This window comes from Pelodiscus sinensis, unplaced genomic scaffold, assembly GCF_049634645.1.
Source record: "Pelodiscus sinensis isolate JC-2024 unplaced genomic scaffold, ASM4963464v1 ctg90, whole genome shotgun sequence".
Taxonomy (NCBI): Eukaryota; Metazoa; Chordata; order Testudines; family Trionychidae; genus Pelodiscus; species Pelodiscus sinensis.
This window is the reverse complement of record NW_027465894.1, coordinates 167,525-187,557: the sequence shown is the minus strand read 5'-3', so window position 1 is coordinate 187,557 and position 20,033 is coordinate 167,525. Positions and strand designations below refer to the sequence as shown.

At 55.8% G+C, this 20,033-nt stretch overlaps 1 protein-coding gene across 11 annotated transcripts in view; it reads right to left on the bottom strand.

Annotated features, from left to right (window-relative positions):
* DNM2 (dynamin 2) overlaps positions 1 to 9,638 on the bottom strand; it is a 50,591-nt gene extending 40,953 nt beyond the window's left edge. For 9 of the 11 annotated variants that reach the window (XM_075916131.1, XM_075916124.1, XM_075916126.1 and 6 more), the window contains exon 1: positions 9,381 to 9,637. In XM_075916131.1, the coding sequence (XP_075772246.1) occupies positions 9,381 to 9,541 (161 nt within the window). In that variant the 5' untranslated portion in view covers positions 9,542 to 9,637. Of the gene's footprint in view, positions 1 to 9,380 lie in introns of all 11 variants that reach the window. The other 2 variants (XM_075916125.1, XM_075916129.1) reach the window with 1 other exon arrangement.
* Between the last annotated feature and the right edge of the window lie 10,395 nt (positions 9,639 to 20,033).

Genomic DNA, 20,033 nt, shown 5'->3' with positions numbered 1-20,033 from the left:
GAGCCATGCACACCCAACACTCACTATAAACGGTTAACTCTTTACAATGCCCTGGGAACCTGTTACTGCACTGCCACGGACGTGCGGCAAGGCTTCCATAAGCAGTAAGACCACCACACACTTGCCAGTAGCAAATGCTCACAATCCCCGTGAGGAAGGGAAGCAGGACTGTGGTGCAGTTGCACAGCAAGTCAAGGACAGAGGCAGGAAACAGAATCCAGATTCTCCAGCACTGTCTGAAATTAACATGAAGCAGGAATCAACGGCAAACAAGTTTGTGCTGTATGGCTTAAGTCCCAGGGTCAAAGGGGAACGTGGCTTGACCACGCAGAAGAAAGCAAGGGGGCCTACCAATTGAGCATAAGGGAGACTGTGGCCTGCCGTGTAACGAGAGCTCACGCAATCGAGGGGGAGCGGGAGCCTCCGCTGCAAAGGAGATGTGGGCCACGCTTTGTGTGCTACAGGCACCAGCCCATTCCAAACTGGGTCCGTGAAGGGCAGGGTGTGGGCGTTTTAGAACCAAAGGGCGCTGCCGTATTCACTTCAGCGCCGTCACGCTTATCTCGTGGGCAGCAGAAATGGGAGTCATCTTATCCACAAGAAACTTCAGGCCAGAAGAGAAGTCAAAGGGGACCAGGACTCCACATGAAGGGCCTTTCCTCATTTCAAAGTGGAAATGGCTCAGCTGCACACAGCATCAGGCTGGAGAGGGGCGGTCCCGGAACTGGCCAGCTCGGTGGAAGCTATTAGCAACCAGGGTTTAAGCAGAAGTGCATTCCAACACCCAACAGAAGTGGGTCCAATAGAAGATATTCTCACCCAGATCTTTTCAAAACGCTGCTCTGCACCTGTGACCCTGTGTAAACCTCCAGTTTGAGCTAGACTGGCTGATAATGGATCCTCAGCTCGACTCGAAGGGCAGAGGGCCACTTCCAGAAGCTAGCAGGATGCCACTTCATACCCACATGTAGCTTGCACTCCCCCCATTACCAAATTCAGCTCTCTAGCCTTCCATTTCCTTGTCTTTTGCCGTTTGGAAGGTCCTGCTTACTTGTGGCATGTGTATGCAGTTTCCCTGCACTAGTCTCCTAGTAGGGTTCAATCCTTCCTGGAACCTTGTTTATCTTGGCAGATTCTTCATGAGGACTGTACACCTGCTCTTTCTGAAAAGACAGTGCAAGACGGCTTCCTCTTCCACCCCTGCCAACGGCGGACTTGCTGTGTGATTGACTCCATTTGTTTAGGATAGTGCCCAAAGGTCCCAGTCAGGATTGGTCCTGTTGTTGCACTGCATGCTGTACACATACTGAGACAGTTCCTGCCAGAACTTACGCTACAGCTGGGACAATACTTCTCCCACTAGCGGTTAAGGGGAGGGGGAAAGGAGTGGTTCATAAGTGTGTGAAAGTGCTTGGGGAGCCTCAGCTAGAAGGTGCTCAGACTTAGGAGTAAGTTCCTACAGCCATCTTGGGGTCAGAGAAGTTGTTGGCTACACAGGATGGGAAGAGTCCAACACCCAACATGAAGTGGTATCACTAGGCAGGTGTCCGTGTGCACCCACTGGAGTCGGAGTTACTTGACTCTGTTCCGTGGCTGTTCCTCAAACCAGCTCTCCCCTCCGCCACAGATCCTCTATTTCTAACTTCTATTTTTCCTCATACATCCGAGACCACAGGTTATCAGCCACTAGACTCTGGTAGCAGGATAGAGTGACTCATCCAGGCGGAGCGTAATTCAGATGCACCAAGCTGCATCTCGATAAGCTCACTTAATGCCAACAAGGCAATTCACTCGACTGACTTAGGAATGTTTGTGGAGTGTTACTGCACAGCCACTGGACAGAAGAACTGCTCTTTTAGATGTTCATCCTGCCCTGAAACATCAACTCTCCATCTAACAAAAGCAGCAGCAGCATTCCATGGACATTGCTCTCTACCTTAGATTCACAGATACAGATGTAGTTATTTGCTGCCTAGCTGATCTATTTCCTCTGAAGCTCCCCACTGTTGCTTTGACATTTTCACTATTAAAGGAGGGCCACGAGTGTTAGCAGCAGCTGCAGGATGCAGGTCGGGTGAGTGTAGAACTGTTCAGAAGCGCAACTGCTGCTGCATTTCACCAAGAACTGAGATTAAAGTTGCTGAGAGGCCTCATCTGCAGCCTTCCTGGTTTCATGAGTGTTTTATTTACAACCACTAACAGTGTTGATAACATGTTCCGAACAAGACAGAATGGCCACATTGACAATATATTCAAGGAACCAAATGTCAATAGACAGGCCTCCCAACTGTGTGACTCACAATGGTGCCATTGTAGTCCTGGGGCCCAGTGAGCCAAGAATTTACTACAAGTCAATGGTCAAATTTTATGTAGATTGAAATGTCTTTTACAGTTCCATTTGTTAGGATGTCACTGACAGAGTCACTGCAGGGCCAGTGCGGCACATCTGTACGGACACTGTAAGGGTTCCACAGAAGGATTAGTCAATGCACATGTCACTGTGACATCAACAGGATGGTTCGAATCCTGCTAGCAATGCAATGTTAACACACCACTTTCTATTTCCTCCTGTGTTTCTCTCCGTAAGAGAGTTGAAATGACTCCTCTACGGAGAGGTGCATTGCTACTGGCAAGACCGACCCTAGTCAGATTCCCCACATCGTTTTCAGTGGGCATTAAGTGAGCTTCACACTGAAGGCATTTTAAAGATCTGAATCAGATTCAGGGATTAATTTGCAGTTATGTTGGGACTCTGAAGACCTGAGCTCAGTTCCTGCTCTGCCACAGCCTCCTTGGGTGACCTTGGACAAGTCATTTTGTCCTAGCTTCAGTTCCCCCATGGGGAAATCCTTTTGTTTCATCTATTTAGACAGAGAACTTCAGAGAGGCCGTTTTACTGTGACTGCACCGTGCCCAGCACTGCAGGAGTCGCCTCTAGGCTCTATCACAAAATAAATAAGTCACAATGGATTTTGAACAACTAACTTACGTAACCAGGATCCAAAGCTCCTCATTGTGCCACCTCCCTGGTATCTATGGCCAATAAGCAGACTAAACCTCAAGGCGGCTTGCAATTAACCCGAGCAGGTAGAGCCAAGCACACGCCTTGCTGTCTGACCAGGAAGTACAGGAGCTCAGTTGCCCTTATAGCTTGGGAACAGGCACCACTCTCAGAGCAGGATGAAATCTGAAATGTTCTCATTACTGCTATTTCCCAGGCATTTCTCAGGATTGCTTGGTGCCTATTAACTAATTTGCTATGGGCAGTTCTGAACATGAGGTAGCCTGAGGTGTAGTGGTGTCCCTGGAGTCTTGTCCCTTCCTCTGATGCATCTGGAGACAGGATATCAAAACTGCTGGACCATTAGTGATGCTTCCTAGGCAGTAATTTACAATCCATACATTAGCTAACCCACCAATTTATTATGTATTAAGCTAGATCAGAGTGATCAAAACATGCACAATCTTAAAGGGAAATTTACCAGCACTAAATATTTCCATTTACAGGCAAGAGGGTCAGTAGTTTTGTAATAAAAGCTTCCATCCTTTGTAACAACAAAGCAGGTAAATTGGAAAATAAAAGAGATCAAAATATTCCCTTATCTGTATTACTAACATGAGACATTACTCCAATATGCCATGAGGAGAGGCTAAAAAGCACTAAAAAGCACAGTTTCAAAAAAAGTCTAATTTACTTGTGTCTTGCTCACGCTTCAAGTCCAGCTCCCACAAGCCTCACACCACACAGGACTGGTCCACCTTGTTTTCAGCATCAGCTCAGTACTATTATCTGAATGGCAAGTATCCCCCAGAGATGTTGACACTCAAACAAAGACTATTTACATGGACATTTAAGTCATTCCTTTTAAGCGCTGCCCACACTGCTCTTAGGAAAAATGTTTGGTCTTCTATTCAGGTTCTTTCGGGACACACATCCCATGAGACCCAGCACCTGTACCAGTTTAACTTTACACAAACAAGCAAGGCTGCTGACGTAAGTGGGACTCCTGAGTGCTTAAGAGTTGAAAGGTTCTGGCTCACTGCATGGAGGATTGACCGGATGTTTGTAACCCAGTGCTGGTGTAGCCATGTGGACCTGAAGAAGGGTTCAGTGCAAGGTCAAAAGTCCCCCCCCCCCCAAAAGAAACTGGTCCAACAAATATTATCCCCTTCCTTAGTTGCCTTCGCCTTGTTAGCCTCACTATGTTCTCTCTGCATCCCTCCACCAGCTCGCCCCTTTGCTACTGGATCGAAGATAAGCCGCTTGTCTTCACTTGGCCCATCATTCACTAGATGTCAACACCCACCTCACACCTGCCACGCCCGGCTCCCCACGCCCATGCCTTACTTTTCCAAAGAAGCCCCTTCATTTCAAGGGAGGGACCACGTGAGGATTACCTGTCGTGATCCCTCCCTCTGGGGCATCAGGCACTGTCAGCAGCAGGGTACTGGACTGGACGGACCTTTGGTCTGACCCAGTGTAGCTGTTCTTATATTCTTATGTATTCTCTCCAGCTGCCCCTTGTATAAACATCCTGTTTCAAACTCTGCTTTAAGCCTTTGTAGGTATCACAACAATGACGCCGCTGGTATGTGGAAACTCCTGCTTCCTCATTGACCAGTCCTGTCTCATTCCTTTGACTCGTCCATTAGTCTGCCTGTATCCACCTGTCATTTCCTCATACCTGGGAAGCTTTGAGACAAGAACCAGCTTTTTTTGGGAGACAGGAACCAGCAGTACCACTCCCCCCCTTCCCGCTCAGCATAGAGCACCCTGCCCAATGGAGTCCTGGCTCATGGCTGGAGCTCCTCTTGAGGAGTTTAGATCAGCATTTGTTCCACCAAGTCTGACCTGCCCAACCCCAACCCGCCAGGTAAGATTTTCCTGTTGTAACATGTACAGGGTCAAGCATGGTGCCATGCTACAAGCGGAGGGTCCCAGCCTGGCCAGTCAACCCTAATGCTGGGTTAACCGTTTCAGGCAGCTCCAGTTACACCAGCGCCTGTAGTTATAGCTGCGCTCCCTTTTAATCTCATCCCAAACGCTTCTGTAGCGATGAATGGAGAGAACACAGCAGGGGACACTACCCAAGCCATTGTTCTTGCCACACAGCAGGAACTTTTGATCTTGTGGCTTCGAATGTGGAAACCCACCATTGAGCGTGCAGCATTCGACACAGACAGCATAATTACCCTCAATTACGAACAAAAGGGCCCTGCTGCAATACAAAGTTAGAACTAGAAGAGCTGACTGGAAGATTCCAGGTTACCCAAAAAAAAACCTTACAAAGATTTTTGCCTCACGTAAAACCTGCCTAATTCAGACACGTATTGAAAAAGATGCTAGAGATTTTGGTTAACCCCTTATTAAAGGCCTCCTTGCTGAAGGCTTAAAAGCTGTGAAACAAAGATTTTTTTAATTACGGGGCAGGGCTTGCAGCGTCACTGTAATTATAGGCTGCCAGTATATCCACTGGCAGCTTCTGAGGTGGTAATAACTTGACCATGTGGATCCCAACAGTGACAAAGCTTAACTCAACGCATCAGCCCAGGTGCAAGTTTTGTTTTACAAAACTGGATTTCAATTGATCCAGCTGCTTTTTAAAAAACCCATCAATTAGTAAAGATGGAAGCACTGGGCTTCCAATGCCCCCTCCCACAAGCTCTCCGCAAGCTCTCCATCCAGAACACGGCTCAAACCCACATGATAATGAAAGACCAAGATCAGATGCAACATCACAAGGCCCCAGATTCTGATTTAAGACACATGATCATTGTCACCAACCTAGGAAAATTGTAAATAAGTGAAAAGATTCAACTGCAGGATCAAAACACTGGAAAATTCCTTGTTCTTCCCCCCCCCTCCCCCCAACAGAAAGAATAAATGACTAGTCTGAGATCATTATGATTAAGAGGCTAAAGTATCCAAAAATGTAGGGAAAACAGCCCAGCCTGAGTCAAACCGAACACTGCTCTTTGGAAACAGACAAGGCACAACTTCTACTCAAGCCCAGGCATTACAGAAGAGGCAGGGAGTGGAAATGCAGGACTAAGTGCGCACAGTCTACATTAGGGATGGGAAAGGTTGGGCAGTTCCAGCTAGCCAGTGAGGGCTTTAGCAGCTCCAGCCCTGCAGGGAACCCACCATGGTCAGGGGCTGCTCTGGAGGGGCTGGGAGCAGGAGCCCCATGGCCTGGGGGCTGTTCCCACCAGACTTAGTAGGTTAACCAGTTAAGTATTAGGTTAACCTAACATTTAATCGGTTGACTGGTTAGACGTGAAGAATCCAGGGTTAATCTACATATCAAGAACTCAATACAGCATCTGCTGTATGCCAAACGGGGCCCCGCCTTGCTGTGCGCTTTAGAAACATATCAAGTAGTCATCCTTGCCCAAAAGGCCTTACATCGCCTAAAACAGAACTAAGGGTGGGAGCTGAACAAGCCAGAGACAAAATGACTTGCCCAAGGTCACCTGGCAGATCAGTGGCAAAGCAAGAACTAGACCCATGGCCTCCTAACTCCCAGTTCAGTGCCTTATCCACTGGGCCATGCTGCTTCCCACAGTGCCTCAACCTTTATTAAAGCTATTCCCCATCCAATACTATGAGGCACTACCGGAGAGACAGATTCCAGATATACCCAGTTAGATTGTCCTGTTCTACCAAAGATATCCTACAAGTAGCAAAAGTCACGCATTAGTTACCAACCTTTTACCCGCATCCTTTAAGCTAGGACAAGCTGTAGAAAAGGCAGAAATTCAACACACTGAAAACTTAGGTCAGCCTGAGACAAGACAGACCCTTATAAGTGACCTTGCTCCCCAGGTCACAGGGGTTAAGCACCACAAAAGCAGAAACAATTAAAAGGGACTCGAGTCACACCAGAAGAAATAAGCCTTTAAAAACCCAAAGCTTTAGTGGACTCTACAGTCCACTTGTGCAGTAGCTACCCTGTCACCACACTACCTTGTGACTGACACCTCACCTCAGCCTCTCCCCCTTATCTAGCAAGCCCACTTGCTGCAGCTTGTCTTCGAATGCACTCTCCCAGAGCAGGGACTGGATCCTGCAGACAGATCCATGAAGGGTGGGACCGAGGCAGGAGCCTAATGATCCACACTAAGGATATAATAGAGCAGTTGACTAGTCGGTTATCCGACAAGCAGGTCCTTATTGGTTAATGTATCAACTACACGCAACATTCCTCTCCCCATATATTTTTTAGCAGGCTGGCTCAGTCGCAGCATTAACCCCCTGCACTGGTTCTTAGTGCTTATAGTGCAGAGCCACAGTGGGGGTTGATGCCAGGTCCCAGCATAAGCCGGGACTGAGCCAGCCTGCCTGCACACTGGCTCTTCGTGCCAGGCCCCAGCATCAACCCCTGCTGTGGCTCTGCAGTACAAGCGCTTGTAGTGCAGAGCCACAGCGGGGGTAGTGGCCGGAGCCAGCAGGAGCCAGGAGCGAGTGGTAGCAGTGTTACTCCTTACTGATTAATCATGTAGTTGACAAAACGTTTGTCCACTACACAATTAACCAATTACATGCTTCTTAACATCCCTAATCCATCCAGGTACACAATTTCCAGGTCCTGGTTTGTACAGCACCAGCAGAAAAGGACCCCATTTGAATTAAGATCATCATGGGCATTATTGCCATGGGAACAGCAAAAGGCTAGGACTCTGCTATAAGTCTAAGATTAACTTGAATGAAGAACAGGTTCCAGTTTCTAGAATTACGCTCTGGAACCTTGTCAGCTGCTCTGACAAAACTGTCCTCCCCACCTTGCAGACACTTGTTCTCCTGTAGATCCTTGTACCACTTTTTAAAGAGTCCTGAAAATTGTGATTAAGGAATTCAAAGATGCTGACATCTACCCCCACTAATCTGCAAGTTAAGTGCCATTAATGAAACAACAACCAAAGCTGTTCTGTTAAAGCATCACACAGAGCTTGACTTCAGCTCGAGCGATCAATACAAAAAAACCTCACACATGCATTCCACAATTCACTAACAATCCAGGTTATTCTTAGACCATTGAAACAAAATGCTGACCGAACCCAGCCTGACTACAGAAGCACTTTCTTTTTCACAGGATCATTTTTCAGCAGATTCTAAAGTCCATCTCCGCTCCATTTCCCACTGGTTTGGAAAACTATCACTGAAACAGGGATCATCACTTGAAATTAAATAGCCCATGCAGTACCACAAGTGCAGATCCAGTGTGCTCCGGGTATACCAGAACATTTGTATAAAGTACAGTTAGCTGGATCAAGTGGCACACTGGCTCCTACCAGTGCAGATTAAAGATCTTCCTCCTTGGAGTTTAAGGAATTAAAACAAATACTAGAACAACCCTCTACACCAGCTGGCCCACTCTGCTCATATCCTGCATCTTAACAGATCCCACCAGGCATGACAAACCACTTCCCCAATTCTTATCCCATTGAAGTGGGTGGAAGACGGTTTATGCAGAAGACAAACAGGAATTACCTAAGTCTTCTCTCTCTCAGGGTAACATACAGCTCGCCAGTGTAAAAACGGAACTGGAGAAGGTAAGGGATTTGGAGACAGAAACAAGAGAGGCCATGGCACCTGAGACCTTATGAAAAGCTCCACAGGGTCTATCAGGAATATATAGACTAGACAAGAGCTCAGCTTCTGCTGCAGTAGCTGGCAGTTCCCAAGAAGGTGCAGGGGGAGGGGGGAGTTAGCAGCAAACAGCCTCCTCCTAGCCAAAGTGCCAGTCCCAGCACCTTGCACCTGCAAGGCTCAGCCCCAGGGACCCTTCGGCAGGAACAGGGTGGCAGCAAGTGGGGCAGCGGCCTCTCGGGAAGGGTGGGAGTCTGCAGCCCTGCCCCCAAGGCTCAGGAGGCCGGCGCGAGCCCCCCCCCCCCCACCAGGCGCAGGATGACAGCTGGGGGGGGGGAGGAGAATCCTGCCCCCCCCAGGAGCCCTGCTCCTTGCGTGGGGGGCACCCCAGAGCAAGTCATGGCTCCTGACGGGGGGAGGGGGGCTCCATGCAGCCTCTGGGGCAGGGGACAACTGGGGGGAGCTGGCCTGTGCCCAGGACTGGGGGACGCGCCTGCTGCCCCACCCCCCTGCTATTCACAGAGCGCTCTACGCCCGCTGCGTCCCGCGGAGAGGCGACCTGGCTACGCCGCCAGCGCGCGCGCCCTACGCCAACTGCGCACGGCCCCGCTCGCGCCAGCGGCGCAGGACCCAGGGCGGCGCGCGCTCGCGAGTGACGCGAAGCGGATTCACAGACCGCGCCTGCGCCAGCCGCGGAGCCGCCCGGCCGCTCCCGTCCCGCCGGCTTACGCAAGCGGCGTAGGCGCGGCCGCGCGCTCCCCCAACGGCAGTACGCGGCGCGCGCGCTCACCGGCCCACGAAGTTCTCGAGCACGGAGCTCTTGCCCGCGCTCTGGCCGCCCACCACGGCGATCTGCGGCAGGTCCAGGTGGCAGCTCTGCCCGATGGAGCTGAACGCGTCCTGCAGCTTGTTGACCAGCGGGATCAGCTCCTCCATGCCCCGGTTCCCCATGGCGGCCGCGGGGCCCGGCTCCGCAACGGCTCCCGGCCCAGCTTCCCCTCACGGGCTCCTCATCCGCCTCCGGCGCCGCTTCACCCCTCCCTGCCCCGCCCCGCGCGGCGGCGCTAGCCAATAGGGACGGCCGTTCCATCAGAGCGGGCGGTGGGTGGAGGGCTGGGCCTCATCGGCGCGTGGCTATTGGTCGCCTGCCCTGTCACTGGCTTCTCCCAACCTATAGCGTTCACGCGTGACCTTGTCAGGAAGGCGGGATATTTAGGTCCCGCCCTAATATCTCCTTTCTGGTTCCTCATTGGAGGAGAAGTCAGTCGCTCTACCTTAGGGTTACGCCCTCTCCGACCCTCACTGCGCCCTGTCTCCATTGGTCAGAACTTTTGTCACTCTGCCACACCATCCATTTCATTGGGAGAGGCGGGACTTTTCGAGGAAAGGCGTGATCAGAATGTCAATCATCATGTCCCTCCTCGTTATTGGTCTCCTGTCCTCTTCCCTCCCCTCCCTCCCCCCGCCGGTACCGTATTCCTTCGTATAGAACGTATCTCAATCGAGTACCTCATTTCTCCGTATAGCAGCACGTTACATTAGCGTATGTCTTCTTAATTTTTTTACCATATATCTCCCTCTAGAAGCTCATGTTACATTACCTTAATTCTCTCTGTTTGGCAGCCCCTTGTCCATACAGAAGCCTACTATGAACCACCCCCCATGGGGTAACATAGCTCTCCTAGCTAGACAAGCTGCCCTCCTATATAGCATATTGCCCAGTTTAGACGCCCACCATTGGGCTACCGTAGTTCCCCATATAGAACCTGTCCAATGCACAGTTCAGCAGCGCCACTGAGAAGGACGCTTATCCTAAATCTCTTGCCCGACTCCAGATAGGTGCCAAAACTGTTTACAAACATTGTCACTTTATATGCATTTTATTTGCATCGCCGTTCTGCCTTGAGACCACACTCATGCTGCTGGAGCCATTTCAGTCTGCCCCCAGCTTCCTGCTACCCCCCACATGCATCCTTGGTAGATTAGCAATAGGAAGATTCCCAGTGGGCGTCGCAGGTAGCCCCTACCCACGATCCAGAAGGGCGCCACGGGGCACCCAAAGGTACAGGATGGTAAACCGAGTCTCAGGCTCTACCCCATTTTCCCACTGGAGGATGCACTAGTGCTGGTATTTTAGCCACTCTCTGCTGCTGCCCATCATCCAAGGTCTCAGGGCACCTTCCGCCCAAAACAGTAGCAAAGCCACTAGGGGATTTCAGGGAGGGTCTGCCATTGTTTCCTTTTTGGGGCCAGGGAGAGAAATTTCTACCTTAAATGATAATGCATTTAAAGGGCTATTGGTCTCAGGAATTTTTGTGGCTGGGGGGGGCGTTATTAAGTAGAAGGAGAGGCTCAGAGCTGGGCACAAGTAGGGTGACAAGATGTCCTGATAATGTCAGGATGGTGCCACTATTAGGGGCTTTGTCTTCTATAAGTGACCTAGAAGCCCCCGCCCCCAGCACCCTGATTTTTCACACATGCGGGCTGGTCACCCTATAGATAAGTGTCAGCCTTAGGGCAGAACGGACAGTTTCCAGCATTCCTAACGCCATCAGACTGGGGCTGGACCTGCTCTCTGCTGGATGTTTGCCTGAAGCCAGTTTCCCCTCCACTGAGCACAGCTCCTGCCTGCTTGGGTACCCTGACTTCAGCTCAGGAAAGTGTCTGCTCAAGCCAGGACGAGGCCAAACTTGCTGAAGGGTTTTTCTGCACAGTGACTTTCCCCACAGGCTCTAGGAGCTGCAGCAGCCCAGCCAAGCTTAACACCCTGGCCACTCACAGTAGGATGGGGTCAGGACCCAAGCCCGGTGCATCAGGCCCGAGAAGTGGCAGCAGAGCGGGAGCTGGTTGGGGAAGGAAGGGCTGTTCTGCACATACAATGCAAGCCCCGGAGAGAAAATCAAGCCAGTTTCCTATAGGACAAGGGGGCAGCCAGCTGGGAGGGGCAGCCCCTTCTCATCCACACCAGAAACCCAAGTCTTAGCAGCAGTGTCCTGGGAATCACATTCCCGATGGCTCCCCCATTCACACGGCCCCAAACTCAGCTACCGCTGAGCAGGCAACTTTCCAGAGCAGCGTGTGCAAGAGTGTGAATCAAAATTGTTGCAACCCCAAGGAAAAGAACCTGGGGGGGAGGGGGGGAGACAATCTCACTGGTTTGTTTCCATAGTCACAAGTGTTTGATTTTGACCGTTTTTTAAAGGTGGCGGGAGGATTTAGCAGAAAGCTTCCCAGCCGGTTTGCCCCAGTAATACCCTCTCAGCCCGCTAGTTCACCCTTGTGCCGCACCTGGGCAGCGCCTTACGCCCACTCCCTAGGGAGTCGGGGAGCAGGACAAACGCTCGGCCATGCCGCAGCCTCACCCCGCTCTGGAGGAAGTTGGGTTGTTGTCACTGCTTTGATCTCGGTTGGGTGCTGGGGCTTCTCAGGGCACAATCCACGGTCCCTTGCACAGGGACTGCACGGTAGTGCTCCCCCAGCACAATTCCTGTGCTCACAACAGAATTAGTGTGTCGTCTTCGAATCGCAACTGAGGCCCCATTGGGGCAGGTGCTGCAGAGACAGAGAAACAAACCATTGACCCTGCCCTGAAGAGCTCGCCAACTAAACAGACCCAGGGTGGGAGGGGAAACTGAGGCACAGAGTGACTGCTCAAGGTCTCCCAACACGTCTGTCCCAAAGCGGGACTAGAACACAGGTCTCCCCCGTTCTTACAAGGCATAGGGCTCATTGATTCTCCTTGGATTTTCCTCGGGTGCTGCTTGGCCTGGCTCTTCTGGTGCCAGGGGGTGCCAGGGGTACAGTGTTTACAGACCGGCACATACGGCCCTGACAGTGAGTGCTAGAGGAGGGAGGTTAATGGCTTCCAGGCGACCAAGGCCCATGGGTGAGACACAAGCTTTCAGGTTCCACAGAGCTCTCCCAGGACCAGGGTCAAGAGGCCCCCCCCCCGGCCGCCAGGACTTACACAGTGATCCTGAAACCATTACAGCCCATGCTTAGTGGAACTGCCCCCAGGTGACTGGGGATGGCAGGGGAAAGGGGTACAAGGAGGCCACCCAGAGGAACAGGGAGGGGGCACCCCTGTAGCAGGGCCATGGGAGATGCTCTTCCAGCATGCTACCAGGAGTCACCTGTGCCCCCCCCCCCAAGCTTCCCAGTAGAAGCAGGTTCTGCCCAGACCAGGAGCCCACAACTCACCCCAGCGCCAGCCCCTACCAGAACAGCTGCCAAACCAGCAGCCACCCCCACCGTGACCCATCCCCCTCCCCCACGCACCGCCAGGGGCCCACACACACCTGGCCCAGCAACACAGCTGAAACCAGACACTGGCGCTGCTCTAACACCGCCTCCCACGGGTGAGCACAGGGCACTGCCCAGGGGCACAAACACCTTCCAGAGAGGAGTCCGGGAGCGAAACGTCGTCATGTGGCTCGACTCTAGAAACCAAGGACTGGAGGCCCCTGGCTGTAACGCTCTGTAACCCACTGCCCCCCACCCCCTTGTGGCCCTGTGACTGCGGGGTGCTAGCGGGCGGGGGTCTGAGGACCTGCATTCGCTCTTTACGCCAGCCCCCTTGGATTGCGCTGGGCTGCCAGGAGCCTTTCCCAACTGCAAAGGGCAGTCAGGTGAGCTCAGGCGCTCGGTCCCCTGAGAGAGCCTTCCCCCGCCCCCACCTCTCAGGGACCCAGCAGCACCTCAAATGCTAGTGAAGAGGCAGTGAAAAGCCAACAGCAGGAGTCTGCTTCTGAGACTAGATCCAGGTACCCAACCGTGGAAGCCGGCAGCAATTTCCCCTCCGGAGAAAGGGCCTCAGCCCGGTGAGTTTGAAAACACCATGGCTCTGTCTAGTCACGGCTTCTTGCGCCAGAAATATGCAAATGAGCCTAAGTGGGGAATATTGCTGAGCCTCATTTGCATACCTAATGAGCCACCATTTTTGCAGAAGAGGCCCTTGCGCCAGGAGCTGTCTACGCTTCCCCTTCGTGCGCAACGCCGTTCTTCCTGAAAAGTAAGCGGCCTTGCGCAAGAGGGTGTTTGTTGCACAACCGGGGCGGTGTAGACAGCTCCTTCTGGCGCAAGGGCCTCTTCTGCAAAAACGGCGGCTCATTAGGTATGCAAATGAGGTGTGGCAATATTCCCCACTTAGCCTCGTTTGTAGACGTAGCCCATGACAACTTTGGGCAAGCTGAGCTGCTTTCAGGAGGGGGTGGGGAAGAGATCTGCTCATTAACTCCCTCTAGAGCCTGCCCTTATCCATGATGCATTTGGGAGCGTGCACGCCCACCCGCCCCGCAACCGGCGAGAGCTCGGACCACCCACTCCGCCAGGCAGCTTCCTCGTCTAGCAAAGCGTGTCGGGGTTTGGTTGTGCCAGGACAACAGGCCCTGCCTGGAATTCAATTGTTTTCTCAAAGGGTCAGGCAGGAGGGTGAGTTATGCTGCAGAATGACCACAGAGGGGCAGAGCTGGGGCCCACTGGGCCAGAAGAGGGACAGCCACTGTCCATTGCAGAGTTTGTCGTCTGTCCCCCCCGCCAGGGGACATGCCCCCTCCTAGCACCTGTGCCCCCTGCAGCGGCCAGGGAGAGGCGCTTCTCCCCTAGCCCCAAGCCGCTGCGCTGAGTGCGGGCCGAGGTTTTCCTCTCTGCCCAGGGCAGCCTGCACCCCTCAGCGCTGATGGAAGTGAAGAAAACCAGCTTCTTAGAGTTAGGGACCCGCCCGAGGCCGGGTAAGACCCTGCTGGTTGTTCTGCGGGTGGCCTTGGTCTCCCATGTCCAGCTCCCTGCTGTACCGCGAGGCTATGGAGTTAGGTTTGTAGCGAGGAGGGCAGCGAAGGGCTGGGTGCCCCATGAAGTAGCAACACCCCACAGTGACAGGCTGCTGCAAACGCTTCCTTTGGGACCAGCAGGCCTGTCAGCCGGCAGCAGCCCAGGGCTGGACCAGCGCCCAGCAGGCCAGGACTGAGCCAGAGCAGCTGCTGCCAGCCTGGCCCGAGAGAGGAAGGCTGCAAGACTGTCCGTTGGTTGTGGGCAGAGGCTGGTTGCGGGGGGCAGATCCACAGCCAAGGCTGCTGCCCGTGAGCAGGTGATGGGGAGATGCCCCCAGCTCTGGGGTAGCCCCAGGAGCACCCCCCAGCACCAGCGAATAGGTTTGATTGCACCCTGAAGCAAGTTGCAGTCGCTTAGCCTACTTGCTCTCATGTGGCCCCCTCTAGTGGCGTAAGTGCCATCGGCTGGGGAAAGCCCCTTAGCCGGCTGGTCCCCGTCACCCCCCTCGACGAGACCCTCCCTCACGCACACCCCCGCCCCTCCAGGCAGGGCTCCAGGGGCAGGAAGAGGGGCAGCCACAGCTCACGTGGAAGAGTTTTATTTGTAAAAATCCAAGCCACTGTGACGTCATCCAGTGCAAGGAAGGGAAGCAAACACGGTTCAGACCCCAGGGTCCAAGTCCCAGCTCTGCCACCGCATCCCTGTGCCTCAGTTTCCCCATCTCCCTCCTGCACCTCACCTAAGGCTCTCCAGACGAGGGACAGTCTTGCTCACTGCGCATCACCCAGTTTAGGAGGCCCAGCCTCTATTGGGGTGCATCAGAGCAACCATGGACACCCACCGAGCTGGCCTGGCCCTCCAGACAAGGGCAGCCCAAAAGAGGTTCCCTGGAGCCAGGAGCCCTCAGTGAATCCCTCCAGTGACCCAGTATCTGCTGCTGGCCATTTGTGCAGAGGACTTCCGGCCTCTGCCCGGTTAGTCACACAGCTGGCTCCCCAGTACAGCCCCTCCCCCCTTGGACACCAGCCATTCCCCGAGGTGAGTCCCCACCCAGCCCGGAGCAAGCTTATCTGCCCCCACGTTGTCATTCCTTGCAGGTCCCTTTGCTAGCCCCTGCCTGGGGCTGCTTCCTGTCCGACTCCGGCTGCATCCAGCACCCCTGGCATGCAGCGTCGCCTGCCTTGGCCTTGCTGCCAGGGACCTTGGCCAGGGGCGCTCGGGGCTGTGCGGCCCGGCTGGCTGTGCCCCGCGGCGAGGGCGACACAGAGCCCCGCAGCCCTGTCACAAGCTGACTGAGCCCTGGGGGGAAGTGGCCAGTGCACAGCGTCTCCATGCTCCTCCTGGGGCTCCTGGAAGAGAAAGAACCATCAGCTCCAGGGCACAGCTTCCAGAATACCTCCTCAGGAATGCACCACTGCCCTCCACTGGATGGCCCCGGAACTGCCCTCCTGTGTCATAGGCCCTATAGCGCCAATAGCTAATGGAGATTCTCCTGGGGCTCAGTGACAGGCGCTTCCCGAAGAGCTCCAGGTCCTATCCTCATGGAGCGCCGCATGTCACAGCACGCAGCCTACAGGCCACCGAGTCCACGTCGATTGTCGGCTGCGTGGAACAAGGCAACGTTTGTCCAGCGCCTAGCGCGACAGAGCGCTGCTCCCAGGCTCCAGCGTAAGGCCAAGTTGGAGCACTGCATGCTGGGAGTCCGTTCCCATGGGCTGGCGCCTGGCTACGCTACATGCAGGTCTAGGAGGAGCCGTCCCCGGCGTGTTACCTGAGGCCCGGAGCGCGCTGGGGGCTCTTGGCGGGCGAGAAGGGGAAGGCCGGCAGGGAGCGACGCTGGCGCGACAGGTAGCTTCTGGGCAGATCGGCGGGCAGCTCCACATCCAGGGGCAGAGCCATCTCTGGGCACGGAGAGGACAGGGACGGATCAGCCCAGCCAGGCATGGGAGGGGCCGAGAGCCGGGTGAGCTGCCCCACCCAGCAGCACTGGCCCAAGTCACCGGTGTAACCCAGGTTCCTGGATTCCAGACCCTCTGCACCCACCCAGGGACACGGGCCCGGAGCCACACAGGCGATAGAGCCCTGGGGCCCCAGCAGGGCGGGGTCCGAATCCCCCTCCATCTCCAACCCCTCCCCCATCCAGCCCGTCTCCCCCGCCAGGCCCTACCACTGCGGATGCGGCTCAGCTCCGGCCCCAGCAGCTTCCCGTCCAGCGTCAGCAGGACGCATTTCTCCACCTTGAGCTCCGGGCTCAGCTGATCCACGGCGCGCAGGCTGGGCCGCTCCAGCGCCTCCCCTCGCAGCATGGCCAGGCGCTCCGAGCGCAGGGCGTGCACCACGCTCATTGCTGGTGGGGGGAGAGCAGGGGTGGCATGGGCCAGCAACCCCCCATCCAACGCCCACCCTCAGGCTACAGCCACGGCCCTTCCAAGTGCGCCAGGGAGAAGGCCCCAAAGCCGGCATGAGCGTGGCAGTGACCCCCACCCACGTGTTGGCCCTTGGTGCTTTACCCAGCCCCACGGCTGGGTCCCAGCTCCCTGTGCTCACCGCATCACAGTGAGCACCACTCCTCGCATGCCCACGTGCTAAGGGACATCGCCCGCGTCCCACGTGGCACCAGAGCGCTCGGGGGGCCCTGTCCCACACGCTGTGGCCAGTGCCCACGGTCAGCCCCAAGATGGCCAGCTTGAGCCCCACTGCCAGCCACCCCCAGGACAGCATTAATGTTCCCCTCCCCCCCGCTGTGGGAGCGCCATGACCCAGAGCCCTTTGGCACCTGCTGCTGGCTGGGCAGCCTCTCCTGAGGCAAGGCTGGCAGGATGACATGCAGCCCCCCAGCCGGCCTGCCAGCCCTGCCAAGTGACCCACAAGCAGCATGTTAGCCCCACCCCCGGGGCAGGCCAGCACCTGCCTGAGGCTCACAGCCGCCAGGGTCCCTGTGCTGTGCCCACCCCAACGAGCTCAGCCTATGTAGAGTCCCTCCCCAAGACTGGCCCACGACCCTCGAGACAGGCCTGGAACCCAGATCTCCAGCCGGGCCCCTCACCCCCACCCACTGCTCAGCCCCTCCTGAGAGCAGCAGCTGTGACTCCCTCCCTCCGCCTGCTCAGCAGGCTTGGCTGTCCCGGCCGAGCCTGCACCCTGCTCCGTGCCACCTGCCTCGGCCCAGCGGCTGCAGCATCCGAGCCTGGACCAGGTTCGCCTTCCACACCAGCTCAGCTCAACGCTGACATGTGGCACCTCTCCTCTGCCCTGCACCTGCCAGCCACCCGCCCCCTGGGCAGGGAGCGCCAGCCGCCCGCCCCACCCACCCACCGGACAGGGAGCCCTGGCCCCTGCCAGCAAGTCATCGGACCCCTTCTGCAGTGCTGGAGGCCAGAGGAGACTTGCCCATCCCCCGGGAGAGCAGGGTCTCGCCCACCCGCTACATCTGCAGGGGCCGAGCAGCTGTGCAGGGGAGAACGCCGCGTTCCAGCAGCACAAGAGAAGCACCAAGCTCGGGGTTGGGCTGCCCGTGGGATCAGCAGGGCAGGAGGATGAACGGGAGGTGGCAGGGGAGCCGTGAAAGGAAGCGAGGGGCCAGCTGCAGCAAATGATTTTCCTCTTGCCTCTGGCTTTCTGGGCAGGAGTTAGAACTAATTAAATCCCTCACCGGACTGAATCTATTGCCGCTTCCCAGCGGGGCTTAGCCCAGGCAGCGTGGGGGGAAAGCCTGCCACTGGCCTGCTTCCAGAGCGCACGCAGGGGAGGCTCAGACCGGGAAGTGGGCCAGGCTGCTCTGCAGGTTCCTGCTGCTCCCCACACAGGGCCCTGCTAGGAAGCCACTTGTGAAAGGCCAAGGCTCAGCCTGGGGGGGCAAGGCTGCTCCCACGCTCAGTGCACCAGGCTAGATCTCTGGCAATAGGGGTTGGAGTCCTGGTTCTGCCGTAGGCTGCCTGGCAGGCACCTTGTGGCCGCTACGTGCCTCAGTTTCCCCATTGGGGCCTGGTAGATGTGAGGGTTTCCCGGGATCGTCAGGCTCTAAGACCAAGTCTCATTAGCAGCCAGCACAGCTGGCCCTTTAGCAGAGAGAAGCAGCATGTTCTTTTCATAGCCTCCCCCAGGTATCCACCCCAAAGCGCTGCCAGCTGGAACCTGTGTTCTGGAGCCAGGCAGGCAGCCTGGCACTGCTGGGCCAGAGAGGGGGTTCCAGCTAGGGCTTGCTCGCAATCCACCACTGGCTCACACAGCGGGCGCTGGGTCCTGGTGCTGCATGGGGATCAGGTGAGCGGGTCTGTCCTGGCACTGCAGCAGGCCTGACCCCTAGGCATGTGGGGGAGAGCACACAGGGCTCCATGCACTGCTCCTGCCCTGGGTGCCCATTGGCTGGGAACCTGCTGCTAGCTGCGTCTGGGGGCAGCATGGCTTGTTGTGCCAGGAGAGGCCATAAGGCCCCTCCACAGCCAGAGCCCCCTCCAGCACCCCAAAGCTCCAGCCTCAACCCCAGCTCAGAGCCCACACTCTCTCGTCACATTATATCGGGCAGCGGCATCAACAATTTTCATCAACTGGCTCATGAGAAGAAAGTTTGAGAGCCCCTGGCCTAGAGTAGGGTTCCCAAACTGGGGGGCATGAAGAAGTTCCAGGGGGGCATGAGGCAACCCAACTTCCTCCCCCCAACTTCGGCCCCCCAAGTTTTGCTGCTATTTTTGTTTCTCCTCCATCACTTCCTTCCCCCCCACAACAAGTTTTGCTGCTATTTGGGGGGCATGAGGGTTCCCCAAAAATCAGAGGGGGCACGAGGCCAAAATGTTTGGGAGCCAGCGGCCTAGAGTCTGGGCATTCCAGGGTGGGGGAGACTCCTCTTGGCAGGCCCACGCCTCTCTGGCAACGGAGCAGCTGCAGCGTGACCCAAACCCGCACCTCAAAGCCCTGGCAAAGCGCACCTGGCCAGAGGTGCTACACACAGCCTGCCGGGGGGGGGGGGGGGGGGGGGGGGGGAGTGTCTGGAGCACACCCTAAAGCTTTACAAAAGGGGACTGGAGAGAAGGACGCCAGAGTATTTCTGAGAGCCCTGCCAAAGCCATTTGGTATTGAACAGGGCCACGGATCCCAGGACAACAAACCTCACAAGCACATTCCTCCTTGCCCAGCCTCCATGGGCCCCCTTGCGCCTCAGGCAGAGGATGGGGCAAGGAGCCATTTCCAGCGGTCTGAGACAGTCCCTTACATGCGCTTTGTGGGCCCCCCCCATTAGGTAGGTGCTGACTGAACCCCTGCCCACCAGAGGATCCCTACCCCAGAGGGTCCCAAGCACAGCTCCATGCCCAGCCCCCTAGCCCCCTACCCCCCTACCCCAGGCAGGAGTAGGAAGACAGCAGCCAGTTCTCATGCCCAGGGCTACCTGTTGTTGTGGTCCCAAATCACCTGCGAGCCGGGCTCCCTCCTCCAGCCAGCCCAGCACCTGCCCCACTCAGCCCCCACTGCCGCTCCGCCCTATATCCTAGGAGCCTTGGCGCTGACTCCTCACACCTGCCCTCAGTCTGCGCCTTGTCGGCCGCCGCACCCAGACCCAGCTGCTCTGGGACCAGGCTCAGGGAGCTGATTTCTCTGAAAGACAATAACTTGCCCTGCTGGGGGGCTGGGCTCTGGGGGGGGAGAGGGATGCGGTGCTGGGGGGCAGAGGGGGGGGCTG